Genomic DNA, 15,545 nt, shown 5'->3' with positions numbered 1-15,545 from the left:
ATTGTCTCATCAGGAGTTCGCTAATGCAGAGTTCCGGCCAGCTGAAGGCCAAGCAAACAAACCGATATGTTTCCGGAAAAGAATTCAGGACCCTGACTCTGTTGTCTAGTACCCCAGCTACCTATAGTATAGGGTACTATAGATAACATTACTGCTGCTCCTACTACTACTACTGCTTTTGCTACTCCTACTATCTCTGTTAAATATACATAAAAGTTAGATTATATCAGGAGTTTACAAATTGACCAACTGTTATATTAAGCTAAAGCTGAGTACTGTAATCCAACTGGGGCGCTGGATAGCTTTTTCCTATATTTAGCATCTTAAGAATTATTTGTACGGAGCCGTGTTATCCGCTGTCCTTCTTTCACAATCCATGTCATCGAATTACGGAATAGTCAAGGTTTCCTGATTTGAGCCTCTGTCTTCCCGATCGAATTGATAGCCAGCACTCGCCTTTAGAATCTTCGTCTCCACGATCCATTTGACATCATATTGGCCGACGTGACAGGACTGAAAAGACGTCCTGAAACAAGCAAAGTGAACAGGCACCATGGATATCAATGTGCTCGAGCCAAGTCGTTTGTCACACACAGAACTTTGTCTCAGGATACGGCTTCAGGGCTGGAGTATTTGCCTCTACGTTTGCTGTTTCTCCTGGAATCCATAGAATGTTCAATAGCTTCGCTTCTGTGATAGGAAGAGTCTATTAGTTAGCTGCCATGGGCTGTATTTAAAAGGTCTGTATCTAAAATTCTGAACGGAGCACTAATAGCTTCTATCATCAATTTCCATACTTCTGTTGCTGAACGTCTTGAAACAATACATTCTCTTGTTTATTTATTCAGATCCTTCAACGCTACTTCCTGCCACTTGGCATCCTCTTTCAAGATGGATGAGCGGCATCGGTCGATTCGTCTTCGATATGCTCCTTTGCTGCCTTTCTTGCTTGCTCTTGGCCTCTTTCTGGCTTTTCACGTGCAAGTTGTAGGCTACATCAAGAGTAGCGTTGAATCTATCCGATTATCAGTGCCTAATGAGACGTATCTGAACTCAACGTTGGACGGGCCGCCACTCAAACGCGCCAGCACCGGTTATACATGCAATGCGGTGAGATAAATGTCTGCAATCAAATGGCTTGTATGAGTGGAATCGACCAAGGGTCGGTAGGCCTCCAATGTGGAAAGAGTATCTCCCTGACGACGAGCATCGTCTTGCCAGTCAAGTGTTTGCACTGTTGACGAATGACCATGATGATGAGATATCGCGCCGTGCAGACGTCCGTGCCAAAGCGTTTGAAGATGTTAAAAGAGAGCGATATTTAAAACTAGTTGAAGAAAGAGAAGCAGAGTCGACAGCAAAATGGGAGCAAGAGTTTAGCAAAGCTATCAAAACATCGATAGCCAATCGTCCTCCCACCAGGCTGTCGCCTGAGGAAAAGGCACTCTATTTACGCATCATAGCAGATCCATCATCTGCTACACGGGCTGACAAGAACCAAGTCTATGAGAAACCTCCACCTGACGAAGAAGACCGTTTGTGCAAAGATAAAGTTGGCATTACGATGGAAGAGCTCAGACACAAGGCGCTGTCCAATCCAGACACCCTGACGGAAGACGAGTGTGACATTCTCGCCTACGGGTTTACCAAGCGGGATGAATCTAGTGGCAAACCCAGTTTTTGGAAGTCCGACCTTGTTGAAGACGACATGGAGCTTTCCCGTCAAGTGGATGAAATCTTGTACACTCAAGAAGATATCGAGATACAGCGCCGTGCGCAACACCGCCATCACGATTTCGACGACGTGATAGAAGAGCGACGTAAAAGAAAAAGACAGCAACAAATCGATGAGCGAGCCGCAAAGATGAGGGCGGCCCAGCCTCGATGGCTTAATCACATGTCCGATGCAAAGTTGTCGCGATGGGGCTTTGTTGTTTTCCGGACAGCGTACAGCGAAGGAACTGAACATGAATGGGAAGAGTTTCAATGGGCTTATCTTTGTAATAAGGATGCACAGCTCTATAAAGGCTGGAGAAGGGCGTCCAATTTTTGCTCTCTTCATCAACCGCTTCTAGTCAGTGACTCATCACTTGAGGGAGCAGGTGTCCATGTTTTGCGGCAGCGGTTCAAGGCCATGCGAGAGCAGAGCGAGATTCCCGCTGGCATAGCGACAGATTGCTTTCTAATAGCGGATCAAGCGGCTCTTGACAAAGCGCTTCTCTCCTCAGAGGTCGAGTATCAACCGAAAGCTCAGGGCGAACCAGATCCATGGCAGTCTACATTTTCTATAAGAGCTGTTAATCCAGACTATGACGCTTCGATACCCATCCCATCTGAGGGAGATTTGGCCAGCTACGAAGGGGAGATTACAATCCCACTCCCCAAAGTCTTTGACTGGCTATACTACTGTTTCCTTGCCAAAAGCGAAGATTGGGAGACCAGATACAAATTGGTGAAAGGAGGCCCAGCGGAAATGATGGTCAGTACGATTCTTCCCCTGTTTGTTTCTTAGACTAGATATCTTAGCCTCACTCATTCGCGCCGTCTCATAAATACTAACGCTGAGATGCAAACAGAGTGAAATGTCGCCATATCCAGCATATCGTCCGGGAACAGAGCCTGCCAACCTTGTAGAGATACTACCGCCAGAGCCAGCTACCTAGACGCCATCTGGATGCTCACTCTATTTACATGTACTCTGTTCCGTCTCAAACTCGGATGGCTTCTTTAGCTTTTCCCAGCGTGCAAGCTTAGTATTACACATATACCACAGACACACAAGTCAGTTCAGGTGAAAGTGCACACGTAGATATATACTATCTACCTAGGTAATATCAATACATACAGCTTCCTTTCCCCTAAATCAAGCCGAAAGCGTCTCGTACGGCCACTATTTTCCAGTTCAGAGTGCAACATTTTATTGAAAAGTTAGTATAGAAAAGGGCGCCCGCCCACCCCCCCCCGGCTTTGTTTAACGCCGCCCCGGCGCGCGGCATCTAAAATGTCGTTATCGCTGAAGGCGCCCTGCTGCCTACTATCTAATCGCTGTGCTCACCACGGCTGGGGTAGGGGGGAAGGAGGAGAAGATGTCAGGGGAACGGGAGGGGGAAGGGGAACGGGGATGGGGAGGGGGAGGGGAATCGGTAACGACTGTGGGAAGAGGCGGAGGAGGAGGGGAACGGGAACGGGAACGGGGACGGGAACGGGGATCGGTAAGGACTGTGGGAGGAGGCGGAGGCGGAGCGGAAACGAAGATGAAGATGGGGAGGATAATGACCCCAGGGGGAGCGGGAACAGCCGTGGGAGCGGGGGGGGGGGGGGGGGGGGGGACGGTAACGACAGGGGGGGCACGCACGCGTGCATCTGCTCTGGATCTGGACCGACGCACCTCATCAAAATCGCCCCTCTGGCCCATCTCGGCATCTCCGCTTCCTGTCGTTGGCTGGTCGAAGATTTGTCGGAACCATCTTCGGACTGGTTCCTCTCCGGGGAGGAGGCGAAGGACGTTGACGGCGAGGTTGCAGAAGTTGATGAGGACGCCGGCCCAATCTGCGGCGATGGAAGACATAATGGGTAATGGTTATTGAGAAAAGATATGAGACTGGTTCAGAAAGGAAACAAAAATTAAAATGATGAGCGAACAAAGCAGGTTAAAATACTCATAGTTCCACTTGATTACACCTTCCCATGTCTACGTGTTATTCTTTTCATATGTTTTCAAAACAGACGATTAGGTTTATCTAGAAACCCTGTATTTATTTTTGTTTGTGTATACCCAGCAACTGTCACAGTAACCATGCGTCGTGTCTCTTTATTGTTCTCTGGGCGACCAACTCAGCCATACAATTCAGCAAGTACAGAGGACAGTTTATGAGACGTACCGGTAAGTCTAAGTATTTGGCCCCCTCCCCCCTCCTTCTTTTTTGGGGAGGAGATAATCTTTTGAGACCCACGATATCCAAAGCTTACGCAGAAATTTCAGTAACGGAAAAAAAACGAGACGCTGTTGCTTTTATGTAGAGTGCCATTATGCTCGTGTGATATCAGGCATTAGGTGACATTCATTAGCTCCTCCAACTTCCTGTGTAAATGAAACTTTATTGATGCGCCAAAGAATCTATGTCGCATATATCGCCTCTCTGTGTCCACTACAATAAGTATACCTAGGTACCTAAGAAGCCTTAGCATTTAGTTTTTGTGTAACTTTGCTTTCGGTCTAATAGGATTGACTAGAAGTGCCACTTTCCAGCCGGATAAATCTTATATAGATTGGCGCTTGTTCTGTGACTCAGATATGGACAGCATGAATTGGGCAATGTACTAACCCACACGTAAGTATTATAAATGGCTCATCAATCTTCATAACACTCTGTCCTTTTTCTCCCTTTATGTTTTTCCCCCGAGACACATTGAAATATTGACAAGAACAGAAGCACTCTCCGTCATGATTGTTCAATCCCTTGTCCGCCTTATATGGGGGAAACCTCAGACAAACTCCTTGATCCTTGAGCTACCGGTCGAGATACTTGTCAAAATATTGGCCTTCCTGCCTTACCATTCTCAGCTCCTTGTCTACCAGACCTGCCGTTCCCTGCGAGCGATCACTCACGAATACTTTTTGGCTAAAGAGGGAGATATAAGAGACCTAGCCAGAGCCACACGGGAGGAAAAATTGCCATACCTCACAGCACTCGCCCGGTATCTGCCTGATCGATGGGTTTGTGTCAAATGTTGCAAGCTTCATCACATTAATGGATGGGATACACCATTACATGACAGATCCCGTCATCTTTTGTGTCAAGATGGAATGGATACCGCTGAGGGATACAGAGCATGTAAAGTCGGCTGGCCTGGGTATTATCCAGATCATAGGCATGTCGAACTTACGCTCAAATACACGCGAATGGAAAATATAAAACGGAGGCATCAGAAGTATCTTCAAAGACTCCTTACACCACATCATGGCCAAATTAAAGGGATTTTTGATGTAGCCGAAGGCATCTCAGCGCAAATCTCGGTTTACCCTAAGGTTGTTAACGGAAGATATTTGCTGCTATCCATTCTGACTTACGTTGAAGGGCAAATCAAGGTATCTCAACAATCGATTCGGTTTCTAGAGATATGCTCGCATATTTCCACCTTGGAAATATGCGAACTTTACGGGATGAAGAAGAATATCGATGATGCTTTTGAGATAGCTCTATCCGCCGAAAATACTCAGAAGTTTTTCTCTTGTGGTTTATGTGGAACGGATTATTCGATACAAGCTTCGCCAGAGCGCTTCATTATATGCATATGGCAAGATTTCGGACCAGAAGGAATGATATATGATTCAGATTGGACAGCAATGGTGTGTGAAAATGGGCTTGTCTATCACAAATCTGGAAGCATTCGGAAGTTGTATGGTGCACATGAACACAATGGCGAGACCTATTAGCTAATCTACGGTATAATCTGCGATATTAATATGGCTACCGGATGATAAATTTTCTTTGGGTATTGCTACTTTCCGGAATCCCAAGAATAACTCTACTCCCCCTCCCAATCCTTTTCCTTTTAGCAAATAAATAGATAGACTTGCTGGCGGCGCGTTTTGTTAAGTGGCTTTTATACTAGCTAAACTTGAAAATATATAGCTGGACTAGTCGCCTAGAGAATAATAAAAAGTCACGCTCTGCAAGAGAAATTTTAATAAAGATATATAGTTACTATGTCTATAATTATCACTGTAATAATTACGAGATTAGGGGAAATTTACCTATATCTAATCCGAATTAATTACAGGGTTGTTAAATAAACTTGACTCTGCCTAGGTATACTACATTCCCTCGCCCAGGAGACTGATAACCGAAATTGCCCCATCATTTACGAGGAATAGTAGCTAGCTAGCTTGCTATAGTTGCATGGCATATATCGAGAACAGCTATATACCTACAGCCAAGAGCATAATGACACTCTTTGTAAAACCAACAATACCTCTGTTCTCAGTTCCCAATTTCTGATCAAGTTTTTGCTCCTTAGTATCTGTTTACTTCATTCAGATTTGCAGGAACAAAACGTGGTCACTATAGGAGCTCACCCCTTTCATTTCTTCGCTAAGTGAATCTCGCTCAGCATGTACGAGCCAAGCCGGGTACCCGCTGGCTTATAGGCTTGGCCTAAATAAAAAGAGTAAATTACAATCTACAACGAAGTCACTCATATGACAAGTTGAACTTGATATATGAATGGCATGATAAGAAGTTATAGATGGCATAGGCTCGGAAGCTTAGACGCACAAGTTGGTTCGGGTGAAAGTCCACATGCATACATTTACTATCCGAATAATATCACTGAAAGCAGCTTCTTTGTCTAAAAGCAGAGCCGAAGTGTCTCGCAAGACAACAAATCGCTGAGCGAGCGGCAAAGGTGAGGATTGCTCAGCCTCAATGGCTTAATTATATGTCTGAGGTAAAGTTGTTTTGATGGGGCTCTTTCCTTAGTATAAATGCTGCTGCTGCTGCTGCTGCTGCTGCTGCAATTATTTTTCTCCTTAGACTAGGTATCTTGGTCTCACTCATTGGCGCCGTCTGTACTAACAATGAGATGTAGGTAAACAGAGTGAAATGTAGTCAGATGCAGCGTGTCGTCTAGGTAAGGAACAAAGCCTGGCTTCTTAATCTACCTACTGGCTTATCCCAGCACGCAAGGCTTGGTACAAGGATACCGCATTCTCTCGCACAATTGACCAGAAATCGAATTAGCCCCCGGGGATCACCAATTACCAAGAATAGTAGCCAGCTAGCTCGCTATAGTTAACATATTTCGAGGTCCATATGCCCATACAGCCAAATCTTCAGATGCTACAGTATTCGGTCGCTGTATTATTGGTCAGACCACTTCGGTGATGAATAGCATAGAATTGTGACTTCGGGGCCGATAAGGCTGCGCCGAAGGGGCTGATCTCCGCTTTATTGCGTATTCACAGAAGTAACAAGCAACGGGTAAGAAGGGATATACAAGGATGATATGACTGAACTGAATCTCTTCATATGGTTGGAAGCGGCAAGTGGGTCTATGGAAGGCAAAAGGCAGGCCTATCTTAAGAGTAAACTTGGACATAGGTATCATCGTCTCCAGAGCTATTTCGATTATGGCCAGCAGTGATCAAAAATGCCGAGCCCGGCAAACTGCTAGCACACATCGCTGAATTATACACATACAGCAGGATAATCTTTTACTCCAAGTTACTGTGCGTATTTCTTCGACTGTATGCCCTTATTCACTCTCTGATACATACTATATCTTTCTATATCCACTTGACAGGATACAATTCCTGCGCACAGATTCCTGTCGGGCTTAATTCTTAACGCCGTAGCTGTTCCCTCACTGCATAGCTTGATATACGTTTACAAGGACGGATGTATACAGATAGGTAGGTACGCTGTTTAAAGGTGCTATCTATATCGGGCACGAATCTGCGCTGAGTACATGTTTTGGCTCGCCCCTTACGCGTTTTTCCACCGCACTTGCAGATGCTTAAAGCTGCTATTCCCACCAACCTGATCATCACTTTCATCAATTGAACTAGCAGCAAATGATTTCTGTTTGAATGATATCCATTCGTTTTCTTCGCGTTTAGCCGGCATTGACACAATTGGCAAATCTCTTATCACAATCTTTATGCATGTGATTTGACTGCCCCTCACCTCACTTTTCCTTTGACGCAAATACATCCATTGTTAAGCCAGCAATACAAGCAGCAACATCTCTGTCGACACTATCACAACACCAGAAGTCCAAGCAAAATGTCATGCCCAGATTGTTACAGTGGTGCCGTCCACGAGGGTCAACCGCGCGGAGAAGTCACCAAAGCTTACGGACTGGACACATACGTCGTCAATCCAGCTGATGGACGGCCTGCCAAAGGCATCGTGGTCATTCTTCCAGATGCGTTTGGATGGGATTTTGTAAACATCAGGCTGCTTGCGGATAGCTATGCCGACAAGGGAGACTTTAAGGTGTATGCTCCCGACTTTATGAAAGGTAAGCTCAGAGTTCAATCGCCATCCTTCATGTTAAAGGCTAATAGCTGTAGGTCACTCGGCACCATTGTACTTGCTTGACAGCATGAAGGTCATGGGAAGCGATGCTGGAATCTTTACCAAGCTGTAAGTATTAATCTCTTCATAACAACCTCATGATGAGAAACAAGTACAAGTATATCAGCGCTAAATTGTATTCCAGCCGACACCTGTTCCCTATTATAAGTGGTATAGTTCCTTTTCTCTGGATCAATTGGCCTTCCAAAGCATGGCCTCGAGTCAAGGGCTTCTTTGAACAGCTGCGAAAAGAAGAAGGCGCTTCGCAATCAGTCGGCGCTGCTGGCTTCTGCTGGGGTGGCAAGCAGGTCGTGCTGCTGGGCCGTGGCGATCAAATCGACGGGCGGCCGCTGATTGATGCTGGATTTACCGGACACCCGTCTCTCTTGAGCCTTCCCGCCGACATTAACGGCCTTACACTGCCAGTAGCATTTGCTTTGGCCGATCAAGATTCCAACCTTCCGGTTGAGAAAGCTGAGGATATCAGGACCATCGTTGAGGCGAAGCCCGAGTCAGCTCGAGGAGAGGTGAAGGTCTACCCTAACTGTAGCCATGGCTTCTGTGTTAGGGTAGATCAAAAGTTTGACGACGTTGTAAAGCAGGCAGACGAGGCGACTGATCAGTGCATTGCGTGGTTCAATGCTCACTTTAAAACTTCTACATAAGCAGTTCGGAGGAGGGGAGTCGTCTATTCGAATATTCACGCATATACACACATATTACTAGTACTCTTACCACACGCTACTTTTTCAATCAGCTTGATTTAAAGAGAGGTCACAATCTAGCTGACTTCATGACGACTTCTCGCGAAGACTGACTCTTTTCCGAAATGGATATATTCGAAATGTTTCTTAGCTACCCGGTTATAGATATTTCAAGCCACTAGCACATCGAGATGGTGTACTCTATTGCCGCCTTAGCCAATGAACTACTTTCGGAGCATCATTCGGGGATTGTATAAGCTGGTGTATATATCACGAGACTCCATATCATCAAAATAGGCAAGAGGTTCGGAAACCTAGAACGGCATATGCAAGACGAGGGATTATTATTACCGTCGGCAATTACATCAGCCATAGTTTGGTGGATGATGGTGTCATTTTGCATATTGCTCTTGGCGCTGAGGGTCTCGATCTGTCCTCTGGAAATGGTAAATTGATTCTACGCTGTCTATATAATGTAGAAAGCCCTATCGCCCAATTGTACAATAATAATAAGATTATAGGGGTTATTATACGCAAATTGACTTGAAATACACAAATCATCTCAAATATTCAGAGTTCGGCATGCCCTTCCATAGGCCCAGGGTCCGCGATGCGGGGAAGGATTTCGCGGGGAACAAATCTGGGGGATGTCGGCATTCAAAAGCCGGATGCAGGACGATCAGGCTTATTAGTAGTCGCATAAGGTATACGTGCAGTAGACTTCCAAAGTGGGCGGATCTATCATCAATAAATGAATACCGTCGGCTGATGTCTAATCTAAGAGCATTAATTTTATAAGCCCGAATATTCCTTGAAGAGCGTCCAAGGCAAATTGACAATGATAAATACCGTCCCGCTTGCCCTTTGTCCGTATGAGATAGTATTTGTCTTTATGTAGCAACAGACAGACCCCGGCGCATGAAGCTTACACCAGAAATCCAACTTGCGATGCTTCCATTGTTGTTATGCGCCACGGCCGCGGCGGCTGCCAGCGTCCCTGGCTTACGAAAATTGAGCAATCTAGTCACCTTTGGAGACAGCTATACAGACGAAGGACGCTTGAACTACATCTTCAGCCACAACACTCTGCCTCCCCCCGGTCAGCTATTGCCTGTGAATAACCAAACCTCGGTGGGCGGCTATGCCTGGCCAAGGCTCGTGGCGCAAAAAACGGGAGCCAAGCTCTACGATTATGCCGTCGCAGGTGGCATGTGCTCGGACAATGTTACCCAGCACTATCTAAGCAACATCAACGGGCCATTCCCGTCCATCCTGGATTACGAGATACCAGCGTTCGAGACAGATCTGGGGTACAAAGGGCTATATCCAGACCGAAGAGCAGATAACACAGTTTACGCGCTGTGGATCGGCACCAATGACCTTGGAATTGACGGGTTCTTGGGCGAGGAGCAAGTTCAAGGAGCCACAATCACAGATTTTGTGGAATGTGTCTGGAAAGCCTTTGACGCAGTGTATAAGCTGGGTGGCAGACAATTCGTCCTCCTCAACGTGCTTCCATTGCAATTTGGGCCTATGTACGCTTCCATTCCCAATGGCGGGACGGGCAACAATGAATACTGGGGAAATAAGGAGTCTTTCAACACTACAGAGACGCAGTATAAGATGGAGGAGTATCTGACCAGCGCCAACACCATGTTCGCCACGGGAGCGCCGTATAATGCACTCATCAAGAAGCGTTGGCCGGGTGCGACAGTCAGTCTTTTGGACGTGTACTCTCTATTGCTGGAGTTGCGTGCGAATCCGACCAAGTATTACACTGCGCCTGTCAATATTACCAGCTCGTGGAGGGGATGCGGAGATTCAGGCTGCTTTCAATCGACTGAACCGCAGTCGAATTTCGTGTGGTACGTGTACACCTACTTGTTCTATCGTGGTGCGAGGCACTTATGCTTATGGGTTCAATTCTAACTTGGACATAAACCATATAGGTACGACGAGGTGCATCCATCTGAGAGGACATGCGAATACGTAGCCGACGAATTCATCAGTCTTCTGGAAGGAAAGTCGAAATACGGCGTGTCGTATCACTAGTACGAACAATGGGCAGAACGAAACATGGCAAAAAGAAATTGGAAACAAAAGGATGGAGAGAAATGTTAGCTGGGACCAAACTTGGAAAACGGTTTTATAGCTAGTTGTGTATCTGTAGCATATAATCAGCCAGAGGTTGCAATGACGAAGGATATTACGTTGGCTTGCGGCAGATATTACTCTTGGATGTGTAAGCCTTTGTTTTTTTTTTTTTTTTTTTTTTTTTTTTTTTTTTTAAGAGATTGGCGCTATTACTGAGTGTCTTGAATCCAGCCTGTAAATACATGAGTGAGAGAGAGCAGCCCGGCCAAAATTGTACCGAGGAGCTTGAATGATCGTTTGATTGGGATGGCGGTTTAGATTTACCTACCTGAATAACTGGCGCGCATACATGTTTTGATATACCCTGTAACGATGCCCTATTTCGAGGATTGAGGTTGTACTGGGAAGCTGGTGGCTTACGGTACATGAGTTATGACTGTACCAGAGACAGCTCAGCCCATCACGGACAGGCCAAGTGCCTCATTCCATGTGACTGTGTGGTATTGATTCAGCGTTGCACAATATAGATAGTGGTCAGGCTGGATCGAACGCTTCGTATCAAGTCTACACTGACCTTACATCACTAACCTCACTAGCTGAGTTTTGTTCTGGCGTCTTACTATTACACCCGATGTATCTATATATATTTGCCTGACAGCTACTCTGAATACCTTCTTTTACATACACGCATTGAAGACTTCTCTACAGCCTATAAATCCTCTCGGCTGACTATTGCTGAAGCTGTAAATCTGCACGTACGTCGACGATAATCAAGATCCGGGCTTATTAAGCGAGGCACGGCCCGTGGCTACACTCGACTGTAGACTTACTCTACAATCGTTCTGATCCAATAACCAGTCGAAATTTCATCGTCCGTCGCCACCTATCCGCGCGCCAGCAAACCTTGATCGTCCCTCCCGGCCGCCTTTTTTCTTTCTCCATTGGCATCGGCAAGCTGCAAAAACACGACGCTTGGTTTACTGTTGAAAGTACAGGTAAGAACTGCGCCGTCTAGTCGCTCAATTTCTACTCTGCTGCTGTTTGACTGCACAGAGTGGCCTGAGAGGATCTCAAATGTTCACATGCAGGAATCGCATCTCCAACTGACTCAGCGACACTGTTAGCAGCGCCTAGACAAACACGGTGCCTGTGCCTGATCTTCCCCGTGGCCTCAAGACAGCCAGCCAGCAAGCAGCCAATACAGCGCAGATACTATTAATATCCCACAGGCTGGCCCTGGCCGCAAATCTGTGCAGATTGCTCTCCAGGTCCGACGATTGGATCGTGTGTGCCTGACAGCGCAACTGGAGCCAGCGACCCAATCCATCTGCATCTCACGTCATTCCGCGACTGCAGCACCGCCAACTAGGCTACTTTCGCGCTCCTCGACCCGCTAAGGCCATTTTCCATCTACAACATCTTCTCAGCCGCTCCGCGATCTTCAACCGCCCAAAACCGTGTCTCGTCGCTCGCCAGCCTCGACCTCGCGACCTCGAATTCGCAATCGAAACAGCATCCTAGCCTTTGCGGCTCGCCTGAGCAATCAATTGCCCCCTGCCAGCCATGTACTCTGCCAACTATGGCTTTGGCAATGCCGCGCCCAACTTCAACCCCCCGGCGGGCGCACAGCAGCCAGGAATGCAGCCCGGTGGAATGCAGCCAGGGCAGCAGGCCATGTTTAATCGGCAGCAGCAATTCGCCGGTATGACTCCCCAGGGAGTCTTCCCAGGCGCAAACCCCCATATGATGCAAGACGCCAGCGCCGCCATGATGCAGGGTCAGGGCATGCCCGGCATGGCGCCAAACAATCAGAGTAGGTCCTCCCGTGTCTTGATAGCACATTGGCGCCGGCACAGCCGTTGTGCGACGGCGTAGAGCACACATTGCTAACTCGTGATAGTGGCCTACCAGCAGCAATTCCCCGGCGCGTCATACGGCCAGGTGCTCCCTGGGTCGGTCGGTCCCCAAGGCTTCGTTCCCAATAACTACATGATGGGCCCTGGCATGCAAGGCTTCCCCATGGGCCAGCCCGGCATGCCTCAGCAGCAACAGATGATGCAGCGCATGCAGCAGCAGCAGCAGCAGCAGCAACAGCAGCAACAGCAGCAACAGCAGCAACAGCAGCAGCAACAGCCCCAACAAGCCCAACAGCAGCCTCCCCAGCAGCTATCTCAGCAACAGCAGAACCATATGATGGCACAGGTATCAACGCCTCAGAGGCCCCCGAGCACAACACAAGGAACGCCGACGAATATCATGCCTCCCCAACAAGCTCAGTTCTCGACTCCCCAGCCGATGTCTCAAGGGCAGACACCTACAACCCAGCACCAGCCGCAGATGGGAGTAGCCACTCCTCAGACGCCGACTTTTTCATCCAACCCAGCGAGCAGCATGGCTGCCCCATCAAGCGCGGTGCCAATGAGCCCTACAACGGAAAGTCTTGAAAAGGAGAGGTTTGCGCTCTTGTTAGACATCAACCACGAGCTACTATACGAGTCTATTCAGATCCAGACAACACAGCAAGAACTGAAAAAGGAATTTGTTGCTGTCAATGGAAACGTTCCCGACAGGAAGCCTACGGAGGAGGAGAGCCACTTCCAGCATGATTATCTACAGTATGTTTCACACGACAGTCAGACAAGCTCTTGTTCTAATTTACTAATGCGTCATCTAGTTGCATGCGACGACTTCAAGGAAATCTATCATACATGGCTGCCCTGGCCGATCGAAAACCAGATGTCAAACTCCCCCCGTGTCCACCATACCTTAGCGCACCTCCGCTCAATATGGCTCTGAAACTGAGAGCGATGCCGATCGGCGCCGAGAACTCGAGCGTACCAGTAGACCCCGTGGCGGACAGGGAGGAACGGTATAAATCGATTCAAGATCTGTACCGCCGACTACAAGCCGTCTTCCCCGAGCATGACCCAAAGAATGAGCCTGCCTACCGCACGTCAGCGTCTGGCCAGAAGCCCGGCAATCCAATGGCAGCGAGCCAACATGCGAGTCCGGCTGCCCAGAGAACACCCCAATTATCAAACATGCCAGGGCTACCCATGAATCCACAAGCAGGCGTGCCTATGCAGTAGGATACCAGTTCTGAGTTATGACTAAAGATTTACAGCCGCGGGGTAGGGCATATGTGCAGTATGACGGGATGGGGAACCAGAACCAAAAAAGAGGTTTGATGGCAGCGGAAGGGAACATGGCCTGCAATTTCTCTCAATTTCCTGCTGGCGTTTTCGATCTGCTTATTTAGAGGCGCGACTTGATGGTTTGACTATATGATATCATTTGACATTTCTTTCTCTTCTTTTCTGGACTTGCATGGCAAGGATGTTACAAGAATGCATATAAACTCACGAAGCATAAAAGAACAATCATCTTTCCGAGAGGAAAGTCTACTTTCATTAGATAGGCCTACTTATTTAACTGCCACCTATCTATGTAGTATTAATACACCTTGGCCACCATACTGATATGCGTTGGCAATTTGTACTCGGGATTCGTATCTTTCAACTAGCCATTCAAGCGTAATTTGTACAGGAAATGCTCTTTAAAACTTTCCTCATCCAGCCTGATGTATAATCTGGTGAAATGTGGTACTTTGATGGGCCGGCAACTCATTCTATTTTTACACGGCTTCATACTAGAACCTTGATATCTTTAGGTTCACGCTGTCTATTCAACCAATATCTGTTCGTTTCGATCTGGAAGGACAAGAGACTTTCATTAGCCGTAGATCTAGTTTAGAGCTTATCATGGGTCTCAGGAATGCTGCTGGATGAACTGTTGGGAAGCTGTTTCCTGTCTATGACAAACACTTGCCGCCATCACTATCATCCTTTACTTCGTATAACTGAGAACGGCCACAAAGAAAACTCCAGCACTGGAGACAAACGTTACAACCGGTACGGGCTAAAGGATGTGAGGAAAAGTTCAACGAGTCAGACATTGCATCGATACCAAAGCTTGTTTTGATCTAACCGCGTATCTGGGCGGAACAGAAAATCTCTTCACTGAGCCGAAATTGCAAAACCACCAATGTAGACTAGCCAATTGCTCGGGAAGCTCAAAACCGCAATATCTCGTACAACAGACAATTACACATAGCAATCAGCCGCTTCGCCACGGCACACTAGGCTTTGATAAGACCAAGTCCAGATTTGCTCGTCCCCAACCGCACCTTGATTTTCGGGTTGCTTTGATCCACAAGTGGGAAAAAAAGGAAAGAAAAAAAAAGAGGGATCTGCGGAGGCGTTTGGTTGTTCGGGGTGCTGCAACTTGAAAACCCCATGGTAGTCTCGTGACACCTGTACAACGTATACTGTTCGGTTATGATGGCATTCATTGTCAATTTAATGTATCCAATTAGCATACAAGATGCCATACTGTTTGCAGTTCCTCTTTGCTACTCCATAAGCCGCGTGTTGCTGAAAGCACATGGAAAACACGCCCGGATCTCGTCACCTCCATTCAGGGACAAAAATAATTTTCTGCTCGCCATGGAGGGGTCAACGTCCAGCCACTAAACAGGGCTGCTGCGGGGTCCATTCTAGCGCGTGGCCGCTGAATCAATACCACGCAAATGCCCTGCACCCATCCATCATAGGCAATATGGCAGCCCCAAGGCCGCCCAGTCATTGGCCCATCTCGCTGGTGGCGG

General features: G+C 47.3%; 6 protein-coding genes across 6 annotated transcripts; 4 read left to right on the top strand and 2 right to left on the bottom strand.

The window, feature by feature from the left end:
* Positions 1-1,177: 1,177 nt before the first annotated feature.
* On the top strand, positions 1,178-2,512 carry TGAM01_v209815 (hypothetical protein; the record flags this gene model as incomplete). The annotated part of the gene is made up of 1 exon (XM_018810929.1): positions 1,178-2,512. One exon carries the CDS (start codon positions 1,178-1,180, stop codon positions 2,510-2,512), a length of 1,335 nt encoding a protein of 444 aa, XP_018655847.1.
* A 522-nt stretch (positions 2,513-3,034) lies between these two features.
* TGAM01_v209814 (hypothetical protein) lies at positions 3,035-3,568 on the bottom strand (the record flags this gene model as incomplete). Its single annotated transcript, XM_018808596.2, has 1 exon — positions 3,035-3,568. The coding sequence occupies one exon, from the start codon at positions 3,566-3,568 to the stop codon at positions 3,035-3,037; it is 534 nt and encodes a 177-aa protein (XP_018658137.2).
* A 4,219-nt stretch (positions 3,569-7,787) lies between these two features.
* On the top strand, positions 7,788-8,746 carry TGAM01_v209813 (dienelactone hydrolase family protein; the record flags this gene model as incomplete). The annotated part of the gene is made up of 3 exons (XM_018808597.1): positions 7,788-8,025; positions 8,078-8,150; positions 8,227-8,746. 3 exons carry the CDS (start codon positions 7,788-7,790, stop codon positions 8,744-8,746), a joined length of 831 nt encoding a protein of 276 aa, XP_018658138.1.
* A 987-nt stretch (positions 8,747-9,733) lies between these two features.
* TGAM01_v209812 (acetyl esterase) lies at positions 9,734-10,837 on the top strand (the record flags this gene model as incomplete). The annotated part of the gene is made up of 2 exons (XM_018808598.1): positions 9,734-10,650; positions 10,735-10,837. 2 exons carry the CDS (start codon positions 9,734-9,736, stop codon positions 10,835-10,837), a joined length of 1,020 nt encoding a protein of 339 aa, XP_018658139.1.
* TGAM01_v209811 (hypothetical protein) lies at positions 10,697-11,050 on the bottom strand (the record flags this gene model as incomplete). The annotated part of the gene is made up of 1 exon (XM_024550641.1): positions 10,697-11,050. A coding segment is annotated over one exon (354 nt), but the record flags the coding sequence as incomplete, so codon positions are not given.
* A 1,392-nt stretch (positions 11,051-12,442) lies between these two features.
* Positions 12,443-13,968, top strand: TGAM01_v209810 (hypothetical protein; the record flags this gene model as incomplete). The annotated part of the gene is made up of 3 exons (XM_018808599.1): positions 12,443-12,692; positions 12,780-13,494; positions 13,554-13,968. The coding sequence occupies 3 exons, from the start codon at positions 12,443-12,445 to the stop codon at positions 13,966-13,968; spliced, it is 1,380 nt and encodes a 459-aa protein (XP_018658140.1).
* Between the last annotated feature and the right edge of the window lie 1,577 nt (positions 13,969-15,545).

This window comes from Trichoderma gamsii, assembly GCF_001481775.2.
Source record: "Trichoderma gamsii strain T6085 chromosome Unknown Scaffold_51.2, whole genome shotgun sequence".
Taxonomy (NCBI): domain Eukaryota; kingdom Fungi; phylum Ascomycota; class Sordariomycetes; order Hypocreales; family Hypocreaceae; genus Trichoderma; species Trichoderma gamsii.
Note: the sequence above shows the minus strand (reverse complement) of the source record. Positions and strands in the feature narration are given on the sequence as shown.